A 24,158-nucleotide genomic window follows, 5' to 3' on the forward strand; every position below is an offset into this window, starting at 1 on the left:
GTTTCCACCAGAACTGTCCGTCACCACAATCAATTACTGTGCTCTAAAAGCAGGTGTTTCAGTTTCATTGTTTAACCTCTAAATGAAATAGGAGTAACAAGGCTATTTTTAAAATGTAAGGAGCAGAAAGTTCAGATAATTGTGTAAAAGTTAGAGTTAGAGTTAGGACTAAGTTGAAGTGCAATTAGACAAATGACTTGGTTTTCAGCCTAGGCTTAATTTTACAAACTTGTGTCTGGGAAACTCGTCCATAGACTGAAAATGATCTCATGCACTGCTGTTAGACTTTACTTGAAGCTTAAAACCTAAATCTTAAATATGGCTCTGTTCTTCAATAATGAACAAAACCCTCTTCATCTGGTTTTCCAAGCATTTGTACCTTGGACCAGTTTTCCAGAACCAGATTAACCTTAATCTTTTTTAAGCTTTTTAGCTGTAAATCACTACTGATATTATGATTTAGTCTACAGGGTGTCTGTGGATCTTTAGGAAGTCTTAAAATATTTTACATTTGCCTTACTTCATGCAACACATTAATACACATATAGAAGAAAGTTAACCCTTACTTAGAATTACTTTTTTGTACATTTTATACAGCTGGGTTGTGTTTTTTGTCATATCCACAGTGTTTAATTCATTTTTGGTACTAATTGGCTATACAGTTTTACAATAAGAGTCAAAAGTTTGGACACAAACTTTAAGAGATAAGAGATCACTTAAAAAAGACGAGTTTCTTTGCTTCGATTTTAGCAAATTGAAAACCTCTGGAATTTAATCAAGAGGAAGATGGATGATCACAAACCATCAAACCACCAAACTGAACTGCTTGAATTTTTGCACCAGGAGTAAAGCAGCATAAAGTTATCCAAAAGCAGTGTGTAAGACTGGTGGAGAAGAAAACAACTTGATGCCAAAATGCATGAAAAAAAACTGTTGGATTTATTCCACCAAATATTGATTGATTTCTGATTTCTGAACTCTTAAAACTTTATGAATATGTACTTGTTTTTTCTTTGCATTATTTGAGGTCTGAAAGCTCTGCATCTTTTCTTTTTATTATTTCAGACATTTCTCTCATTTTCTGCAGATAAATGCTGTAAATGACAATATTTGTATTTAGAATTTGGGAGAAATGTTGTCTGTAGTTTATAGAATAAAACAACAACGTTCATTTTACTCAAACATAAACCTATAAATAACAAAATCAGAGAAACTAGTTCAGAAACTGAAGTGCTCTCCTCATTTTTTTTTATCCAGAGCTGTATATTGGCCGGTTAGCTCATGTTGTGTCATATTGAATGTCAGTGTTTAGATATGGAAATATAGGTACCACTTTAAAAAATAAAATAAGACTACCTTTACAAAGGGTTTATAAATGGTTTACTATTAGTTTATTAATGGTTAATAATTAGGTTGTAAATGCCTTAAAAATCATAATTAATAATCAATTATAACCCATAACACAAAGAAAGGCCAACAATATAGATGGCTGTGTAATATAGTTCACTATTTGACAAATTTGTCATTGTTGCCCTTTCTATGTATGTGTTATAACTGATTATTAATGATTTTTAAGGCATTTACAACCTAATTAGTAACTATTAATAATTGTAAACCATTTATAAACCCTTTATAAAGGTAGTCTTATTTTAACAATGGTACTGGTGGAAATATTGATACTTTGGAGTTTCAGTCTGTTATGTGCATAAGAAAGAGCACAGAAGCCTGTACTGGTATGTGTTTGAGTTAACGGTTTGTATTTGGGGGAAAGCACTGTTTGTTCTGTGTGTGTGTGTGTGTGTGTGTGTGTGTGTGTGTGTGTGTTTGGTAAGTGTTAGATGTCAGAGGCTGGAACGCTGTCAACATTACAAATGTAAGGGGAGTGAAATCGAGAGGATATTGAGAGAGTCGAGGCAGAGAACATCTCGAGCTGGTGAGTACACCGATCCTCCATCCACACAAACTCACACTGCTGCTGATTTACAGAGAAAACCACCTGTAAACTCAATACTGGGCTTTTTATTCTGCTTTAAACCTCTATACTCTGATTTATTGGTGATAAAAAGTGTATATCCTAATATATGTAGTGTGTATTTAAAGATCTCAGCGGGTCAGGAGGTCGTGTGTGGTCTTGTTGCTGGAATTTTAAAAACACAGATGTTTTTAAAGAGTGTTATCATATCACTCGTCCAGCCGGCAGTGTTTGCTGTATCGGAAAAAACACACATATTAACTCGATAACGCTGATCTGTGTGGAAGTGCACGATTCAGTACAGATAGAATGAAAGAAAAGGACATAAACGTTTTACTAAAAATGCATTTTTAGAACAGACTCATTACTCATTAATCTTTTAGAAGTACACTACTAAGCAAATACTACAAATAATCTGAAAATACTTAAAAAAAACTATAAATTGCATTTTTTTAAAAAGTAATAGTTAAGTAGTTTAAACTACATGAACTCCAAAATGTACTTAAAGTAAAAAAAAGTAAAAGTATTTCTTTAAAATCCGAAGCAAACAAACATTAAAAAAAAAAAAATCTATTCAAAATCTACTTTAGAGGTAGCAGAAGTACATTAGTCCTATTCTTTAGTAAAAAATAAAAAATAAAGCTACAGTATAAATAACATGTTTTACTCAAGCAAAATAAGCATAAAATTACTTAAAAGCTTCGGTTCATGTATAAAACAAGCTATGCTGAGATTTGGTTTCTACTTTTAAATGTAGCAGACATACACTAGTGCAAATACTTAAAAATACTAAAAAAAAAGAGTAAAAACACAGTAAAAGCTGAAGTATCAATTACATTTTTTAACTAATAATAAGTTTAAAACTATATGCTCCAAAATGTGCTTAATGTAACAACATAAACATATTTATTTAAAAGACTTAAAGATACAAATACTGAATAATAAATGACATGTTTTACTCAAGAAAAATAAGTATAAAATTACTTAAATGGAAAAGGTATTTTAAAGGCTACTTTTAAAGGTAGTAGAAGTACACTTGTACCATACGTAAGTCAAAAAATCAAAGCAAAAAAAATATATATATTAAAAGTATATATATATATATTTTTTTTTTAACTCAAGTAAAATAAACAAAGTTTTTAAATCTTGTATTTTTTTATTTTAATATTGCAATTTATATATTCAAAATAACAGTATTGCAATGTGATTTTTTTAGTATCATGACTTTCAAATTTTCTTCAGCAGCTTAATTTTTACTACATTACTGAGAGGTGCAAACCTGTATATAAGCATTAAACACTTTAAAACTTCTTATTTTGGGTGTTATATTCCATTTTTAGTCATTTTGTCTAAACATTATCGAGCAATTAAAGCGTGAAAAATCACTGTACAGGTGTGTGATGTTGAAACTAATGGAGGTCATCGGTACAGAGTAAGGTCAAAGCAGGAATGGAGGAAAGGTATGGAGAGTTTATGTTCAAGTAAACCAATTAGCTACTGTGAAGCGTCTGTTTTACAGGAAAATACACTGAGAATTTAGTTTAAAATGTCAGATTTACTGATAAACTGGATAAATTACAAACATTAAACTAAAACAGATTTGGGTTTTAATTTTTTTTTATTTCTAAATTGATTTCTATGATTGACAACTGTGCACAACTGTGGTGTTCACTACTGTTTATTACTTATAGTGTTTTTTCTTATCATTTGTTTCCCATAAGTTTAATATGAATGGTGTAACAGGATTGAACAAAATTAGAATTGCAATTTTATAGAATATTTACTCAAAATGTGGAGTAAACTACTCAAACTATAGTTTGCTTATAGACTTTTTACAGTCTATAATTGGGTAAAAAAATTAGGCAACCCAAAGCAGTAAATTATTGGTAATTTTTAAAATCTTAACACCAGCTTTTCCTCATGTTATGGTTAAATATACAGGAAGCGGCTGTTTTTATAGGGCATCCCAAGATGCATTGCATTGTACAGTTATTTACTGTATGATTTTAGTGTTTTATTCACACTTCCGCATTAATAATAAAAGAAGCGCAGTGTGAGAATGGTCTATACTGAGTAAATTTACTCAGGTTACAGATAATCAAACACAAATCTCAGTTCCTTTTTTCAGGCACTCTGGTGCAGTTTCTAATTCCTTTTATAGGTTTTACTGTATTTTTAATCCAATCTGCTTTGCTGCTGTTCATACAGTATACTTTGACTGGGGTTCCTTAGCATTAGCATTAGCACTGAAGAGGATCCCAAAAGAGGGTAGAACATAATTTAATGTTTCTATATTAACTGATGTTACTACAGTAGATATATGAAGTAGTTCTATAGTATTACACTGAGACTCAATTTACTAAAACTAGCTTAGATCAAATAGAAATTTCAGAGTTAAACAGCTGAGAGTTGATATAAATACAATACAAAATGCTGCCCAGCTCCACAGAGATTAAATGAAACTCCGCCCAGTTAAACTCCTTATTTGCTTAAATGTTAAAAGTGTTGTTTAACTCCAAAGTGTGTAAAGCTATATAAAACCTGGTAAAGAGTTGAAAGTTAAAATCAATTTTAATTTCTGCTGTGAATGAAATAATAGTAATACCTAAGGAAATTGTGTCTTATCATTTGATGATAATATAATTTCATTATCCATCATGTTATAGTTGATTAGTTATGCCTTAGAGAAAGTACTGTACTTTTTCCCAGCTTAGCTATGATCAAAATCTGCCTGTCAAGCAGTTGATTGATTGTTTTAGCTATTGTTTGATCCTATTGTTTTAGCCTTCATTTTATCACAAATTTCACAAACATTACTGATTATTATTTTTTTTTTAGGTTGTTATACATGTTTTGTATATATACTGTGCTGTATAGAAAAGATTCAGGGATTGTTCCTGAAAAAATAAAATAATTTCTAATGGTAGAAAGCTAATAATAGTCCATATTTAATAATTCCATATTTAGCTTTTATTTTACGATAAAAATGGAATTTAAGTTATTTAAAATTGCTTTTATTTTCAGTTTGTCCTTCAAGAGACGTGTGCAATGTCATTTTCTCAAAGATGATGTCACATGATCTGATATTTTTTTTATTTGTTTATATAGTATAGTGAAATTAATTGGTGTAGCAGGATTGAACTAAAACAATGGGGATGATGTTAAAATGCATTTTTTTGGTTTTAATTAATTGAAAATCCTTGGAGGAAAGTTTTGCTTTTTTTTTAGTAGAAATGCTTTAATTTCAGTGTGAGCTTTAGAATAGTCTCCCCTCCTGTGATGGCAGGTACACATCTCTCGTTCAATAGTGACTCACGACCGATTATCTCTTCATTCAAAGCGTTTCAACCCTGGACTTTACTCTCTCCCCCCACCATCCCCGACTGCAAGGCCACTCTAATCTAAGAGTCTGCTTCCTGTTAGAATCCGTAAACAGCGCAGCGTCCCAGCCAGACTACTGACAAACAGTGCATAAACCACCCGAAACAGAGATAGACGTGACTGATGGGTCTGTAGATGGATGGATGAATGAATTGATGGTCAGATGGATGGATGGATGGAGTGAGTGAGGAAAAAGTTGGTCAGGTATCAAAGTGGTTTTCTGTGTTTCGTTTAGCAGTTTTGGACCCATATGCTGATTGAACTCAAATGATTTAAGTCTGTTTACATAAAATTGGATATTTCTAAACAATACTCAACTATTTTGAGTTAGTTGAACTCAGATTTGTGGCACATATACTGTACTATTCAAACTGAGATCTTTGAGTTGAACCAACTTGTTATTATAACTGAGTTTAGTCTGTTTTGCCATTGGCAGCTTCTTTTCTATTGGCTTCTATCTCAATCTATTTGCATAGAGGGTGTGTCCAACAGTTTCTGACTAACACTCACCATCAGTGTGTAGTGATTTCCCCTGGGCTACCCTAGAAATAAATCAGTAAAATTCCCCTTTAGTTGTAATAAATTAACTTGATGTTTTAAGTTATGCTAACTCAAGTTTTATTCCCCATCACTTAAAAAAATTGAGTAAAGTGGCTGCCTTAAAAAAGTTAAGTAAACTCAACTTATCTGGTCTTATAGTATGACAAAAATAAAAATAAGTTAAATCAACTTCCCCTTTAGTTGTAATAACTTGATATTCTAAGTTATGCTAACTTAAATTTTCAATAACCATTACTTAACTTCTTTAAGGCAACCGGTTTCCTCAATTTTTTTTAAGTAAACTCTACTTATCTGGTCTTACAGTATAACACAACTCCTACTCCCAGAAGGCCTTGCAACACAGGAACCCCTACTGACCTCCTATTCACAGAATAAGCGTGCTACTATACCACATATAAACTACGTGATGCTATTTACGTCCCCCTGTTAAACTCCACACGAACGAAAAATGAATGAACGTTTAAACTCTTTAACCCCCTTGACTCTCGCTGGGGGTTCAGCAGTTCTGCACTTTCTCACCCTGTCCCGAGTGAAGCAGCGTAAGGCGGCCAGGCAGAGGTCCTGTTTTGATTCCTGAGGAGTCTTTAGGAAATGACCCGCGGTCAACATTTTGATGGATAACACTAGAAATAACACAAAAAATAACAGAAATAACAGCCCTCGAAAATCCCTCACTCCCCCGGCACACAGAAGCTCTAATAATGTTCTTATCAAACATCACTGACCCTCACACTAATGAGGAGAACCTCAGCCAGCTAGAGCTTAGCCAGTTAGCATCTACTGCCACTGCTACTGCCACTGCTACTGCCACTGCTAGTGCTAATCGGCTTTCAGTGTTTACCTTAGTAAGTATTTACCTTACATCCAGTCATGTTGGAGCATGTCTATCTACCTGTAAGTGAACATACAGAACATGTGAAAAAGGGACCGTCCCCAAACTTACCTTACACAAGCATTACTCTACTGTCAATAAAATCAATTAATCAATCAATCGATCAATCCATTCATCTATCTATCTATCTATTGTCTGTAAGTGAGTGTACAGAAGATGTGAAAATAAGAAAAAAGGGAACGTCTTCAAATGGTTCCAACAAAGTTGGGAGCATGAAAAGCCCAACTCCCACACCATAATCCCCCCTCAACCAAACTTTACACTCGGCAAAATACAGTCAGACAAGTACAGTTATGTTATACCTTACTATCTATCTATCTATCTATCTATCTATCTATCTATCTATCTATCTATCTATCTATCTATCTATCTATCTATCTATCTATCTATCTATCTATTTCTATCTATCTATCTATCTATCTATCTATCTATCTATCTATCTATCTATCTATCTATCTATCTATATGTCTGTCTGTCTGTCTGTCTGTCTGTCTGTCTGTAAATGTACAGAATATGTGTATTCTGAGTTGTTAGGAAAATAAGGAAAAAGGGACTGTCCCCAAAAAGCACTGTCTACTGTCAATAGAATCAATCAATCAATCAATCAATCAATCAATCAATCAATCAATCAATCAATCAATCAATCAATCAATCCATTCATCCATCCATCCATCCATCCGTCTATGTATTGTCTGTAAGTGGATGTACAGAAGATGTGAAAATAAGAAAAAAAGGGAACGTCTTCATGAAAAGCCCAACTCCCACAGCATAATCCTTCCTCAACCAAACTTCTATATATATCTACATACTATCTATATATATCTGTCTGTCTGTCTGTCTGTCTGTCTATCTGTATGTGACTGTACAGGAGATGTGTACTCTGAACTGATAATGAAAATAATGAAAAAGGGATCGTCCCCAAACTGTTCCAACAAAGTTGGGAGCATGAAAATCCCAACTCCCACACCATGATCCCCCCTCAACCAAACTTTACACTTGGCAAAATGCAGTCGGACGACAAGTACAGTTGTGTCAAACCTTAGTGGACACAAGCACTGTCTACTGTCAATAGAACAGAATCTACGTATCAATCTATCTGTCTGTAAGTGAATGTAAAGGGGATTTGCAGAAATTTCTCCTTTTACAGAAACAAATCTGGTTTTTTTATTTGCATCCGGATCAGCCAAAAAGCCACGTCAGTGTTTTTCTCTGTTAATCTCCGATCTCGTGGTGTTCCGCTGTGATTTTCCGGGGCAGATGTGGCCTCACGTTTTGTCCACTTCTACTCACCATGTTAAACACTTCCCCAATTGCGACACAGTGCATGCTTATGAAGTAGAGTGGTGATGCAATGGTGATTCACCAATCCAATGGCATGTGAGTTTATTGCAAGACTTAGACACTTAGTCAGTGTCCATGAAACCAGCAATTATGTTTATATAGTATAAGCATAGTAGGAAAAAAAATACCAATCAAAAGTTTGGACACACTTTAAATTGAGTGTTTTTTTCCCCTTTTTTTAATTAAAATACATTAATAAAGTCAATCTGAAAAATCTCAAGAACTTTAAAAGTATCCTCAAGTGCCGTACAAAAGTTTTGATAAAACTGGCACTCATCAGACAGGCATTTAGGAAGTCCTGCAGGATCAGGGTTAGGAACCATAGGAAGAGCAAAAATACACATTAGCAGAATGAACTAACTAACTTACGTAACTCAGGGCATTACATAGAATCGGTTGTCCCTTTCTCTTTTCCACAGAATGAGTGTATGTGTGTGTGTGTGTGTGTATGTGTGAGCTGGGGTAAGGGGGAGTAGATGCTCCTAAACTCCTAAATCTCTTTAGTGTCAAATATTAACTGCAGCACAAACAGAGCCGTAGCAAACAGAGCAAGAACAAACAGAGAACAGAGCGTCACAGAGGAGCTGCCATCACTCCAGCCGTCCCCCGGGATGCTCACAGTGACCCACATCCATCCATCCATCTATAGGGCTTTAGTCAAAATAGATAGATAGATAGATAGATAGATAGATAGATAGATAGATAGATAGATAGATAGATAGATAGATAGATAGATAGATAGATAGATAGATAGATAGATAGATAGATAGATAGATAGATAGATAGATAGATAGATAGATAGATAGATAGATAGATAGATAGATTTATTGTATTTATATCCACTCTCAGCTGTTTAACTCTGAAATTTCTATTTTAGCTAAAAAAATACTTCGAAATACTTCGTACATCTACTGTAGTAACATCAATTACTAGTGAAGTGATCTATCAGACTATGAAGGAACACATAAGGAATCATGTAGTAACTTAAAAACAGTAATAAACAAACCAAAATACTCTGTGAAGTACTGGGGAACTGATAGCACTGATTAACTTATCCTGTACAACAGTGGAAACTCTTGGTCTTCCTTTGTAAGGGATGGTCCTGATGAGTGCCAGCTTCATCATTATGTTTTTGATGATCTTTGCGGGTGCACTTGAGGATACTTTTTAATTTCTTGAAATTTTTTCTTTATTTAGTTGAGTAGTTGTTGTTTCTCATAATCTGGATTCGAACATTACTCAAATATTCACTATTCACTGTATACCTGTAACTCTACCTCTTCACTACTTTACTTTAACTGATGCTCTCAAACACTTTATTAAGAGACAAGAAATTCAAGTAATTAACTCTTGATGAGCTCAGCACAGCTGTTAACTGAAAGCCTGAATCCCAGGTGACTCTACCTCATAAAACTGACTGAGAAAATCAGTCAGTCAGTTTGTTTAACACAAGTTTTAAAATAATGGAAAAAAACACTGAATTTAAGGTGTCCCCTCATGAAAAACTTAGTTCAAATTTAGAAAATTAAACTGGTAAAAGCTACTTTTAGCGACTTTTTAATCATTTTTCCAGAATTCCACAACAGGTCCTCCAGCCTCAGAGCTTCTATGTAGGATCTGTATATAAAAATAGCTGCTGATGGTTAACTCAGAACATGGATCAGTCTGAGGAGGGTCAGAGTGTGTGTGGGCCTCTGGGGGTTGTGTATGGAGACGTGGGACAGCGAGTGTGAGAATGAGACGGAGATGAGACCCGGGCGTCCCCTGCAGCTGCTCTGGCAGAGCTTTCAGAGAGAGGGGCGAGTCCCCGGCGGACCCCGCAGGTTTGGACTGAAAGTAGGGACGTCCCTGCGGAGTCAGACAGCTGGAGGCCCTTTATGACGCACCTGAGCGCTTAGCTTTAGGAGCTATACGAGCTGCTATTGGACCAGAGGAAGTGCTAGCATGCTACAGGAAGTAGCCCCACTGTAGAGACCCCAATCAGGACCAGAACTCACAGGATGTTCTCTTCATGCTTTTTTCCCCAGATTCCCCAACAGCACTCAGCGTTCTCTCTGCTCGTTTTAACCCTATAAAACTCATATTTATCACTGTTTATATTTATCACAAAAAATGTTCTGCATTTTCTGCCCGTGTAACAAAGGAAATTTACTTAAGAGCATTGAAAGTATGTTCAAATTAGGTAAAGAATTGTAAAATAACATTTGAAATTTAATATACTGAAAATATTAAAATACACATTAAATATACTTTCTCTTTATTTCAGTAAAATGTATTTTTGTGCTTTAACCCTTTCAGACCTGAATTATGTTCCACTGATGAGAAAAATATATAAGAAAATATATGACCAATGTCTGTAATGCCGACTCTAATGTTAAAAAATTTTTTAAATGTGTACTAAATCTGTAAAAAAAAGTAAAAAAGTAAAAAGTTTCTTGTAAATCTTTACAGCAAGTTAACAGCGAAAAAGTTTATAAAATGTATATATAGAATAATACACAGAAAATATATACATGGTCTCCATTGTAATGGACGCAAGATCTAAACAGGTTAATTACTTTATATATTGCTGTCTTGCTGTGAGACAGGTATCTCTGTGGGTATCTCTGTCAGCCACACTAATGAGGGAGTGGACGGATCATGATATGGGCGTGGCGCCTGGAGGTTACCTGTCAGGTGTAGACGCCTACGGCATTTCAGAACCTCTGCAGTATTACGGTGAGATTCTTTATATTACTGTACTTATCAAACTGTTCTTACTGCTGAACTCTTCATAAATCACATACTCTCTACTGACTACACAACAAACTCTATTTACTCTATAGCAATACCTTAACTCTCTAAATCTTTTATACTGCTCAGCTCTTCTTACTGCCAAACTGTTCATACCGCTCAACTCTACTTAAATTGAACTCTTCTTACAGCCAAACTCTTCATACTACTGAACTCTTCTTACAGTCAAACTCTTAATACTGCTTAACTTTTCTTGAACTAAACTCTTCTTACAACCAAACTCTGCTCAACTCTACTTAATCTGAACTCTTCTTACTGCCAAACTCTTCATACTACTGAACTCTTCTTACTGCCAAACTTTTCATACTACTGAACTCTTCTTACAACCAAACTCTTAATACTACTGCACTCTTCTTACAGCCAAACTCTTAATACTACTGAACTCTTCTTACAGCCAAACTCTTAATACTACTGAACTCTTCTTACAACCAAACTCTTAATAGTACTGAACTCTTCTTACAGCCAAACTCTTAATACTACTGAACTCTTCTTACAACCAAACTATTAATACTACTGAACTCTTCTTACAGCCAAACTCTTAATACTACTGAACTCTTCTTACAACCAAACTCTTAATAGTACTGAACTCTTCTTACAGCCAAACTCTTAATACTACTGAACTCTTCTTACTGCCAAACTCTTCATACTACTGAACTCTTCTTACTGCCAAACTTTTCATACTGCTGAACTCTTCTTACAACCAAACTCTTAATACTACTGAACTCTTCTTACAGCCAAACTCTTAATACTACTGAACTCTTCTTACAGCCAAACTCTTAATACTACTGAACTCTTCTTACAGCCAAACTCTTAATACTACTGAACTCTTCTTACAACCAAACTCTTAATACTACTGAACTCTTCTTACAACCAAACTCTTAATACTACTGAACTCTTCTTACAGCCAAACCCTTAATACTACTGAACTCTTCTTACAACCAAACTCTTAATACTGCTCAACTCTACTTAATCTGAACTCTTCTTACTTCTCTTCTACTAACTTTTTATTCTGCTCATTTCTTTTTACTACCAACCTTTTATACTGCTGAACTCTTCTTATTGCCAAACTGTTTAGACACTTTAATCCTTCTTTCTACCAAGCTCATTATACTGATGAACTCTTCTAACTACCAAACTCTTCATACTTCTGAACTGTTCATATATTGCTTACCTCATCATTCTGCCCAACTCTTCATAAGGTAAAACTCTTCTATTCTATAAACTGTTCATACTGGTGAACTGGTCATATTGCTCAACTCTTCTTACTACATAACTCCTCATAATTCTGAACTCTTCTTAATGGAAACTCTTCATAATTCTGAACTCTTCTTAATGGAAACTCTTCATAATTCTGAACCCTTCTTAATTAAAACTCTTCATAAATCTGAACTCTTCTTAATGGAAACTCTTCATAATTCTGAACTCTTCTTAATGGCAAACTCTTCATAATTCTGAACTCTTCTTAATGGAAACTCTTCATAATTCTGAACTCTTCTTAATGGAAACTCTTCATAATTCTGAACTCTTCTTAATGGAAACTCTTCATAATTCTGAACTCTTCTTAATGGCAAACTCTTCATAATTCTGAACACTTCTTAATGGCAAACTCTTCATAATTCTGAACTCTTCTTAATGGCAAACTCTTCATAATTCTGAACTCTTCTTAATGGAAACTCTTCATAATTCTGAACCCTTCTTAATGGAAACTCTTCATAATTCTGAACTCTTCTTAATGGCAAACTCTTCATAATTCTGAACTCTTCTTAATGGAAACTCTTCATAATTCTGAACACTTCTTAATGGCAAACTCTTCATAATTCTGAACTCTTCTTAATGGCAAACTCTTCATAATTCTGAACTCTTCTTAATGGAAACTCTTCATAATTCTGAACCCTTCTTAATGGAAACTCTTCATAATTCTGAACTCTTCTTAATGGCAAACTCTTCATAATTCTGAACTCTTCTTAATGGAAACTCTTCATAATTCTGAACTCTTCTTAATGGCAAACTCTTCATAATTCTGAACTCTTCTTAATGGCAAACTCTTCATAATTCTGAACTCTTCTTAATGGCAAACTCTTCATAATTCTGAACTCTTCTTAATGGCAAACATACAACTAAATACACAATGTGACGCTGGCTCACGTGACCCAGAAGCACACTCACAGCACTTTGTTTCCAGTTTTTTCGCATCATTTCACGTTGGAACTGTGGCAGCTGAGTGTGGAGTGAGGTTTACTGGACGTTACGTGAGCAGTGCTGTTCACCAACACGGCTGTTTACAGAGAACACTCAGTGGTTTACAAACAGACACGAGCTCAGCTGTGTCACACAACATATCTGAGCCTGAACCCGACAGAAAACATCTGGGAGAGGAGTGGAGGGGAGGACGGCTGAGAGATATGAATTAGCTGTGGTGTCATATACAGGGGGCACGGAAACCAGTAGGGAAAATTAAATACCATGAATTATGTGCATAAAAATATATATCTTGGGTTATTTTAAGCTTGAGTGTAGCTAACCCCTTAACCTGGAGGATTATTAGTTTAGTTAGTTACAGTACGAATCTTAAAACTTCTTAATCAGTCATATATATATATATATATATATATATATATATATATATATATATATACAGCTCTGAAAAACATTAAGAGATCACTTCAGTTTTTGAATCAATTTCTCTGATTTTGCTATTTATAGGTTTATGTTTGAGTAAAATGAACATTGTTGTTTTATTCTATAAACTACAGACAACATTTCTCCCAAATTCCAAATAAAAATATTCTCATTTAGAGCATTTATTTACAGAAAATGAGAAATGGCTGAAATAACAAAAAAGCATGCAGAGCTTTCAGACCTCAAATAATAAAGCAAAGAAATTTGGGTACCACTTTAAAATAAGACTACCCTTATAAATGGTTTATAAATGGTTTATAAATTAGATTATTAATTATTATTGATTAGGTTATAAACACCTTAAAATCCATTAATAAGCAGTTTGATGCAAAGCATAAATTAATAAGGCAACAGTGATCCGTTGTTTGCTTGGTCATTTAATTCAACACAGTAATTTATAGTAAATAGTTAAACATACTTAAAAAAAATATATATAAATTTTACAGGTTGATTACATGCTGATTAATGGAAAACACAAAGTAAGATCAGTATCTAAAAAAATATGAGGTTTGACAGTTTAGGTTTAAGTGTGAAATCACTATTTTTATCACAAAACATTCAGCTCACTGTTGCTATTTTTATTTACATGTTGTAATGTATTTATTAACTGCTTATTAATGGGTTTAAAGTATTTGCAACCTATTTGTTAATTATTAATAGACTCCTTTATAAACCAGTCAAAACCTTTTATAAAGGTAGTCTAATTTTAAAAGTTCAGAAATTATTCCAATATAACTCTGTTTTTTAATCACAGTTTTTTTTCATGCATCTTGGCATCATGTCCTCCTCCACCAGTCTTACACACTGCTTTTGGATAACTTTAAAATTCAAGCAGTTCAGTTTGGTTTGGTGGCTTGTGATCATCCATCTTCCTCAATTTGTCAAAATCAAAGAAACTCATCATTTCTAATATTAATGCATAAGAATATTGTACATAACAATGAATTGAGGCATTGTAATGATTTTAACATTAAAATAATGATTAAAAATGTCTTAATTAGTGTCAGTTAGTAATTAGTAGATGATAATTCATGATACTCAGGCACATTTCTGCACTTCTAGTTAGGACTGAACTGACAGAAAGCTGAATCTCTCTGCAGGAATGTGGTCCACGTCCACCGAGTTGCGTGATTCATGAATTATTTAACGTCTTTCACGAGCGCTCTGGGACATAATAAAAAAAAATCAGAGCAGGACCTTGTGAACCACTGACTGATTTCTGCAGACCGGATGCAGCTGAAGGGCTTTTCGTTGTTTATCATATTAGTTTCCTTTTTATTTGGCCTTCGATCTTCACGGCTGTGAGGAACAGAGGCAGGCTGGGATGTTCGGGCGCGTGAGAGTGGGCCTGGGATTCACGCAACATTTTGTAAGTGACCCCACAGAGAGAACACGTGTTCCTACTGGCCGGCCTTCTGAAACACTGAAACACATCTGTTCATCAGGCCGTCGCTCTGATTCTGTCTCACACACCTACACTCACAAGCTGCAGACTGCTGGAAACAGACTGTAACACCTGCCCAGAGACTTCATTTACACTGTGTGTGTGTGTGTGTTGTGGTGGAAAAATAATGACAGGAAGAAAGAAATTTTCAGAGTCTCTGAGTCTTGATCAGAATGAGTAACAAGATTTATTGAGAAGACACACATGTGAATACAGAGTGATCTCCTGTCTTGCAAGAGTGCCAAAACTCTCTTTATACCCCACCCTTACTATCTGGCTTTCCCAATTATGGGCACAGTGCCACCATTGTGACACGTCATGTGAAATGACATAATCCCTTAGTGAGCATATCAGGCTGGTTCTCAAAACATTGCAAGCAGGGGCTCTGGCGCCAGATAGAGAAAGCTCTCACTCAGCATTTCAGAAATGCTTACTGAGGGTAGAATGTCCAGTTCAGTACACATTATCATCGCATAGAACAAAAAGTAATATCATTAATAGTCGTCATTGTTTATGAATCATCACACGTCATTGATTATGAATCATTTCAATAAACACCTTCCATCACACTCCCCCCTTTGATTCTGAATCAATAATGAAATTTTCTTTTTACAGCTAATTTTCTTTACCTTCATTAAACAAACGGTCTAGCCCAAATGCAGTATCTAACTCTATTGTATCTACTGTAACTTGCAGGAAACTGGCCTTTCTTCTGCATATGGCGGAACAAAAATTAATAGATATATATATTAGAAAAGAGTAAAAGTACATCAACAAATAAAATCTCGATAGGTCAACACATTCGCGCGCGAGAGAGAGAGAGAGAGAGAGAGAGAGAGAGAGAAAGAAATAAACTAAAGCCAGTCGAGGGCCAGAGAGAATTCCTCATACTTCATCCAAGCAGTTATACATTTTGCAAATGACATGTGATTGTACAGAACTTATCAATATGATTACGTCAGCAGAGTCCAGTTAACAGCATGTTGTCCAGTTTTAATGACGTGATTAGCTCCAGTCTGTCTGAGCAACAGATTCTTATCATGATGTTGTTCAGCACTGTGTCCTTCATGAACACAGCAGACAGTCCTTAAGTGTCCTAAAGTCTGTGAGAAGATGAGACAGAGGAAAAGAGTGGATGTAAAGATCTTCTGGCTATCTGAGGAGAGGTTTCCAGCACTTCACTCAGATAACTTGTTGTCTCCTAGTTCATATGCACTGGTCCCAGAACAGCAGAACAGCAGTGAAGCTTCTCTGCCACTCAGGGTCACATTCTCCTCACAGCTCTCATTGTTGATGAAAACACTCTGACCTTCCTGATTCCTGAAAAAAGTAAAAAAAAAAAAAAAACAACCTCCAAAGCCTTGTCATAGTGACAGTTAAAAAGAGAGCAGAGATCATAAGGTTATTAAGTGAATTATAATGTGAACAGTAAAAATAATAACTGTATATATAAATGTATAAAACATTTAAGAATAAGAGTGTGAAGGTGTGGTTATCTCCAATCACACCCTTCACTCCCCCCTTCTAGACCAAATGGAATCATCCAAGATTCCATGATGGTCTACATAACGCCTAAGAAGCCCCGGGAGTAATGACAAGTGTCCGCATACAGAGTATGAGAACAAGTGTTTCTTCATCTCAGCTGTGGACATGCTGGGGCCTATTGCACACCAGTCCCCACGCCGGACTCTCCCTGCCTCGTCATGCCCACCATGGATCTGAGAAGATTCATAAACAAATTTTACTACATTAACTTTCTCTTTTTTTTTTTTTCCAGAATTACAACATGAAGTTTAAAAGTGTTAAAATCAAGTCAATGTTTTTCAACATTGTCACTGTTTTCGCTCTAGACTATAGAATACATAGTCTCAACATTTATTATCAAATGCCTTCATATTTTCTTTTAACCTTTCACATTGTCTAATTTAATCTTCAACCACAATAATGTATATATTTTTATACATTAATTAGACATTTTCTTACACTAGATGCTGAGAAGCTGATCTACACCTTTGTTTTGATTAGAGTATTGTAATGCATTATTCTCTGGATTACAATTATTATTCTCTACAATTTACAAATTACATTGTGGTCAAAATGCTGCAGCTACAGTTCTAACTCACACACATAAAAAAGAGAGAAGATTATTTAGATTGGATTTTAATATTCATTTAGTGTAAAAAGTGTAAAAATCTCTTAACTGCTTAGCAGCTAAGTATATATCAGGACTCCTGACAGATCGACAATTCCAGCTCATTTGTTGAGAACATTTAGCGTTGCATTCTGTATTTATGCACCAAAGATTTGTAACTCTCTATCAGTTTATATCCATCAGGGATCACCCAGTTCTTCCTTTGAAGCACATCTAAAACTTATTTGTGCACTTCAGATTAATCTTAGTTTTATTTATTTTAAAATAGTTTGTTATGTGCCAAAATTCTTAATGCCAATCTGTAGACAAACAATCCTCAACTTTACACATACTCAGAAATCCTTAAAGCATTGTTCAGAATATTTAGTCTGATTAGTGCTGTTATTTGAGGGCGAACACACAAAGAGCATAAAACACCCCCTTTTTATTTTAGTTATTAAGTAGAGAGTTCAGTTCTTCCAAAACACTGATGAGTATGATGCAGTCAGTGCATTTCCTCTATATCCTTCGTAAACTTATTTTCCATCTGTTAACTTGAGTCTAAAAACATTTGGCTGATGTTAGAATTTAAATGTGTGTGGAGTTGTGTCCACAAGCTGTTGTAGGCATGGTCCACCTAAGTTTAGACTAACTAGTTCCTATGACAGTGATTTTGAAGCTATGAGCTGCAATGGTCCTGTTAGAAGTCATTAGCCTAATATTTATTTTCCTTGTTCAGTTCCAATATATATTTTTGCGAACTGTGCTACCTGTAAATTAATTGCAAAAAATAAAAACATATTTAAGTTTCACTTGTTTGGCATAGTTGCAAGACTGTTAGCTGGTGGTTTAGCAAGCTAGTTATTATTATATATATTGAATTAATTTAGCATTAATATTAATGCACATATAAGAGGAAGATTTCTATCTTACCCTATATATATTTTTTAAAAACTTTTGGAGCAAGCAAAGCTCTTTTTGTAGTTGATAGTCTACATTGATGTATTAATAAGATTTTAAATGGTTGATTTTATTTAAGCCAGCATGCTTGGTTACTTTAGCTAGTTACAACTACATCTGAGTTTATATGTATTAATTTGGTCAAAAGCCAGTAAACAACTTCCCTTACATAAGCCTTAATGGAGATGATTGTTATTAAAAATGTTTTATACAAATCATAGTCATTAGGCAACATAAATTACATAATGTAAATCTAAAAAAAAAAAAAAACTTTCCAGTGAAAATTGAGGGCCAATGTGTGATAGGCCTGTAATGTATTAATCTGCCCAGCAACCATGTTTGGCTACTGTTTACAATGAAATTAAAGATTTTTTTTTTTTCCTGAACTAGATATTATTTTTAATTCATCAAAGTTTTTGATGAGAAACACTATTTAAAAGAGAAACAAAAAAGCTAAAACCTCCCTTTTTTTTTCTTAAAAAGAAAGGTAAAACAGTCATAATTTGAGTCACCACCAGATTTAAAGTTTAACCAAACATTTTCTACATGAGGCATAAACATCAAAAAATTAAATAAAATCACTCCTTTTAATGGAAAAAAAAGTAAACAGGCATAAAAATAAAATAAAAAAAAAATCTGGTCTCACGTCTCTGTTGCTGGCTCAGGCTGAGGGGTGGATCCACTGGGCTGATTGGCTGCTGGGGGTGGGTGGTGTTGATGGTTGAGCAGGTGCTGTCTGAAGCGGTCTCTGATCGCTCAGTTCTTCCAGATCTGAAACCAGTTTCCTGGACCAGTGCTGTAACATTTCAATCACAGCAGGTCCGGTGAAGACGCAGTCCAGCCATCGACCGACAGCTGGACCAAACATAGTCTCTCATCTGAGACTCTCCTCATGAAGTGCTCTGGTTCAGATGATGTTCACAGTACTGTTGCAGAGGACCCTGTCTCTGAGGGTCAAAACTCCTGTGATGAGCACCACCCCCGCCTTCTCAAACACCCAGAAAACAGCACTGAGCAACAATCAGTCAAAAGAGAAAAATCCCTCCAAAAAAAACCTTAAAAGAAAAAAAAATAATAATAAAAAAGAAATCCTGAAAGGAATTCTAACATGGTTAAAAATTGTTTAGCCTCATGAAATAACTAAGACAAAAATTATTTCCAGCCAAACGATGCTTGATATTTCTAAACTGTATAAACATTAACATTATATTGTTGTGCTCTGATGGGGACTCAAAATATAGCCAAGAATATGCAAGCAAGTTCTTCATTGCGAGAAATAGAAAACATATGGAAAGCAAAACAGAAAGCTCCATATATATATATATATATTTTTAAAAAAAAAACATCTGATGTCTCCTTGTTTAAAAGTCAGAAAGAGAGACCCAATTCACTACAGCTCGTAATAGATACAATATTAAGTTTGTCAAATTAAACCTTTCCAAAGAAAGTAAGGTCTTTTCTTACTGGTTTCTAAAATCTACTATCCTCATTAAGAGAATCAAAAGATCAGCATAGACTGAGATACATGAGAACCACTAGAGAAATTAGATATGTGTATTCTTTAAATCTCATTCAGCTGAGACTGAGCTGAAATCAGTCTCAATAAAAAAGAATAATAATAGAAAAAGGCCTAAACCACATGAAGACAGAAGCTGTGTTCAGAATGGCTCACTCATTAACTCTTTCACTATGTAGCATTTTCTATTTACTAACCGAATTATGGAACAACCAAACAATAAACCATGTTTGTCCTGCTCTGAGGACGTCTAATACAACAGCACTGCATTGCATTATAGTATATTTTGGAATTTCTAAATTTTGTGATGCATTAGGTTTTTCATAGTGAACTATATAGGGAACAGAATGTACTGCTGCGGTTTTAAACAGTACTGCAAAAATGGTTTTACACTATATAGTGCACTATTTCTGGAATAGGGAGCGATTCTGACACAGCCACACACACATTATATTCATCATTAGATTCGCTTACAGAATATCAGAGTTAGACAAATGTTAGAAACATACACACTTACACACACGCACAGACACACACACACACACACACCAAATGTGATAGAAGATAGCAGAGAAGAGATGTTTTGTCTATCTCTCTCACTGCTTTATTCAACACACGCAGAAACACACACACACACATTGTATCAAAAGCCTGGAATCCTCATCTCTTTTCTGTTTCAATCAGGGATGATTTTCACAATGTGGACATTTGTACATAACTCATCACTACTATTTAAACATGAAGCAGTCTCACATATTCACTAAACTGCCATCCTCAGAATTCTACAGCATTTTCCATAAAGATAATGAAACATGTTACATTGAACAGTTCCAGCATGGCTCAATATTCTGCCCTACTTTAATATATGTATATTGGGTTAATATGCTAATGATTCCAAACCTTTGAACAACACTACATAAACACACACACACACAGACATACACATATAGTCTTGGCTCATTTGATTGAAAAGAGCTGCGTCATGAATTTTTGGATTAAATTTCAATTCTTTAGTTACTTGGGATCCCATTTTTGTTCTCTCATTCGATTTTAATGACTCAGAGTAATTTAGCCCCAATAATCACGTCTCACCTTCCTTCTTCTAACCCTACTTAATACACAATCAGTACCCTGTACTATTATAGTATTATTTATGCACTCCTCCCCACGGTCCCGGGACCTATTACTCTAATGACACGTCTATCAATAGAGGCCTCGCTATGACCAGGCTAGTCTTCTCTTTAACTTCAAAGATATATTTACATACATCAATAAAGGCCTCGCTATGACCAGGCTAGTCTTGTACACCGTCATGTAACTATACACTGTCCAGGGCGGAGTGCTGAAGGAAGGATGGAGGGGAGTAAATTAATTTAAGAACAATTGTTTACATTTAAAATTTCCTTAATGAGTAAATTAGTTAACCTGTCACTCACCACCAATGTTTGTCGATGAGGCCTGGATTTGCGAATGGGGGGGAGAGGCCGCACTTACCCCCGCGGTACTTGTCCTTTATTCTGTGGAATTTTCCCTTGCTTCTGGGGCCCAGCTGTTTTGCTGGAGAGCGTCCTCGGCAGGTGCTAGTCTCTCCCCCTCCGCCGCAAGACCATGCTCATCCTGTTCCGTGACGCCAAATTGTGGTGGAAAAATAATGACAGGAAGAAAGAAATTTTCAGAGTCTCTGAGTCTTGATCAGAATGAGTAACAAGATTTATTGAGAAGACACACATGTGAATACAGAGTGATCTCCTGTCTTGCAAGAGTGCCAAAACTCTCTTTATACCCCACCCTTACTATCTGGCTTTCCCAATTATGGGCACAGTGCCACCATTGTGACACGTCATGTGAAATGACATAATCCCTTAGTGAGCATATCAGGCTGGTTCTCAAAACATTGCAAGCAGGGGCTCTGGCGCCAGATAGAGAAAGCTCTCACTCAGCATTTCAGAAATGCTTACTGAGGGTAGAATGTCCAGTTCAGTACACATTATCATCGCATAGAACAAAAAGTAATATCATTAATAGTCGTCATTGTTTATGAATCATCACACGTCATTGATTATGAATCATTTCAATAAACACCTTCCATCACAGTGTGTGTGTGTGTGAGTGTGTGTGTGTATTATATATATTGGTAGATTTCTTTTTTCCTATATGTTGGGAAATTATTGAGCTCTTCCAATGAATAACCATATATATATTGACTATTTCTCCCTTTTAGAGGAAATTTAGGGCATTTGTTTCAGTTATATTTTTATTATATTATTATCTTTATTACTACCAAACTCTTCTTACTGACGATCTGTTCATACTACTGAACTCTTCTTTCTAGCAAACCCTTTATAATGCTCAACTCTTCTTACTAATGAACTGTTCATAATGCGTAACTTGTCTTTCTACAAATCCCCTCATAATGCTCAACTCGTCTTACTGATGAACTGTTCATACTGATAAACTCTTCTTTCTATCAAACCCTCCATAATGCTCAACTCTTCTTACTAATGAACTGTTCATACTGATAAACTCTTCGTTCTTCCAAACCCTACAAAATGCTCAACTCTTCTTACTGATGAACTGTTCATACTACTGAACTTCTCTTTCTACCAGACCCTTCATAATGCTCCACTCTTTACACTGATGAACTGTTCATACTGCTGAACTCTTCTTTCTGCCAAACCCTACAAAATGCTCAACTCTTTTTTTTCTGATGAACTGTTCAGACTGCTGAACTCTTCTCACTACACACAAACTCTTCATACAGCCAAACATTTCTTACTGCTAAACTCCACATACTTCAGAACCATCTTACTACCAATATATTCATTCTACTGAACTGATCATATGATTGAACTCTTCTTACTGATGTACTGTTCATATAGCTCTTCATACTGTCAAACTCTTAATAAAGCTGGTGAACTGTTCTCACTGCTCAACTCTTCTTACTGCCAAACTCTTCCCACTACTAAACTATTCATAATGCTCAACTTTTCTTTTTGATGAGGTGTTCATACCACTGAACTCTTCTTTCTACCAAACTTTTCATAATGCTCAACACTTCTTACTGATTAACTGTTCACACTGCTCAACTCTTCTCACTACTCACAAACTCTTCTTACTGCCAAACTCTTCTTTCTACTAAACCCTTCATAATGCTCAGCTCTTCTTTCTGATGAACTGTTCAGACTGCTAAACTTCTCACTACTCACAAACTCTTCATACATCCAAACTCTTCTTACTACCAAACTCTCCATACTTCTAAATACATCTTACCAATTATTATACTGCTGAACTCTTCTTTCTACCCTTCAAAAAACTCAACTCTTCTTACTAATGAACTGTTCATAATGCGTAACTTGTCTTTCTACCAAACCCTTCATAATGCTTAACTCTTCATACTGACGAACTGTTCACACTGCTCAACTCTTCTCACTACGAAACTCTTCATACCGCCGAACATTTCTTACTACCAGTATATTCCTTTTACTGAACTGATCATATTATGGAACTCTTCTTACTGATCTACTCTTCATATAGCTAAACTCTCCTCATTATCAAACTCTTAATAACGCTGAACTTTCTTACTAATGAACTGTTCATACTGCTGAAACTCTTCGAATTGCTAAACTGTTAAAACATACTGCTTAACTATTCTAACTGCTAAAATCTTCATATTGCATTATTTTCTTCTTATATTTCTATCTGATTCTGATCTGATGTGTTTTAATATTTCATGACACACAAGTTTTCTTGGTGAAAATACTTACTTAAAATGACCCAACCAAATCAATACCTGACAGTATCATGATGCGTAATGTTGTTTTTCCCCCATAACCTTTGAATGATATAAATGTATTAATTGAGCAGATGTTCTGGTGGACCCGCTGGGGTACCCGTATCAGGACCCGGACCTGCAGTGTTTTTCCTACGGGCAGCAGCACTACAGCCCCCCCAACGTCCAGCTCTCCATGTACACACCCCCCGGCTCTCAGCCCTGTAACCCCCCCTACCCCTATAGCCCGCAGTGCCCCGAGCCCCCCTGTGAAGCAGATATGGATCTCCACGCTCAGGTCCGAGGCGGTGTGGGCGTGACGCCCCTCATGAAGCGGCCCCGGCTGGGCCCCGGGGCCCGAGTGAAGGGTCAGGATGAGCTGTGTGTGGTATGTGGAGACAGAGCTTCAGGATATCACTACAACGCTCTGACCTGTGAAGGCTGCAAAGGTGAGCGGCAATTTTTCATTTTATTTTTAAACGTTGAAACATTTAATGAATGAAACTGGACTGAATAAATGTTCTGCTCCGGTTCTGCACAGGTTTCTTCAGACGCAGTGTAACGAAGAAGGCCGTGTACCGCTGTAAGAGCGGCGGCGGCTGCGAGATGGACATGTACATGCGCCGCAAGTGCCAGGACTGCCGGCTGCGCAAATGCAGAGCTGTGGGGATGCTCGCCGAGTGTGAGTTCTCAACCTGTAGCGCACAATCGTCACAGTT

General features: G+C 35.5%; 1 protein-coding gene across 3 annotated transcripts in view; it reads left to right on the plus strand.

Annotated features, from left to right (window-relative positions):
• The first annotated feature begins 1,837 nt into the window (after positions 1–1,837).
• nr1h5 (nuclear receptor subfamily 1, group H, member 5) overlaps positions 1,838–24,158 on the plus strand; it is a 31,249-nt gene continuing 8,928 nt past the window's right edge. The window contains exons 1-4 of one of the 3 annotated variants that reach the window (XM_022670610.2): positions 1,838–1,933; positions 10,736–10,865; positions 23,535–23,888; positions 23,981–24,121. In XM_022670610.2, the coding sequence (XP_022526331.2) occupies positions 10,769–10,865; positions 23,535–23,888; positions 23,981–24,121 (592 nt within the window). In that variant the 5' untranslated portion in view covers positions 1,838–1,933; positions 10,736–10,768. Of the gene's footprint in view, positions 1,934–10,562; positions 10,866–23,534; positions 23,889–23,980; positions 24,122–24,158 lie in introns of those variants that run through there. The other 2 variants (XM_049486222.1, XM_022670611.2) reach the window with 2 other exon arrangements.

Source organism: Astyanax mexicanus, chromosome 12, assembly GCF_023375975.1.
Source record: "Astyanax mexicanus isolate ESR-SI-001 chromosome 12, AstMex3_surface, whole genome shotgun sequence".
In the NCBI taxonomy this organism is placed as follows: Eukaryota; Metazoa; Chordata; class Actinopteri; order Characiformes; family Acestrorhamphidae; genus Astyanax; species Astyanax mexicanus.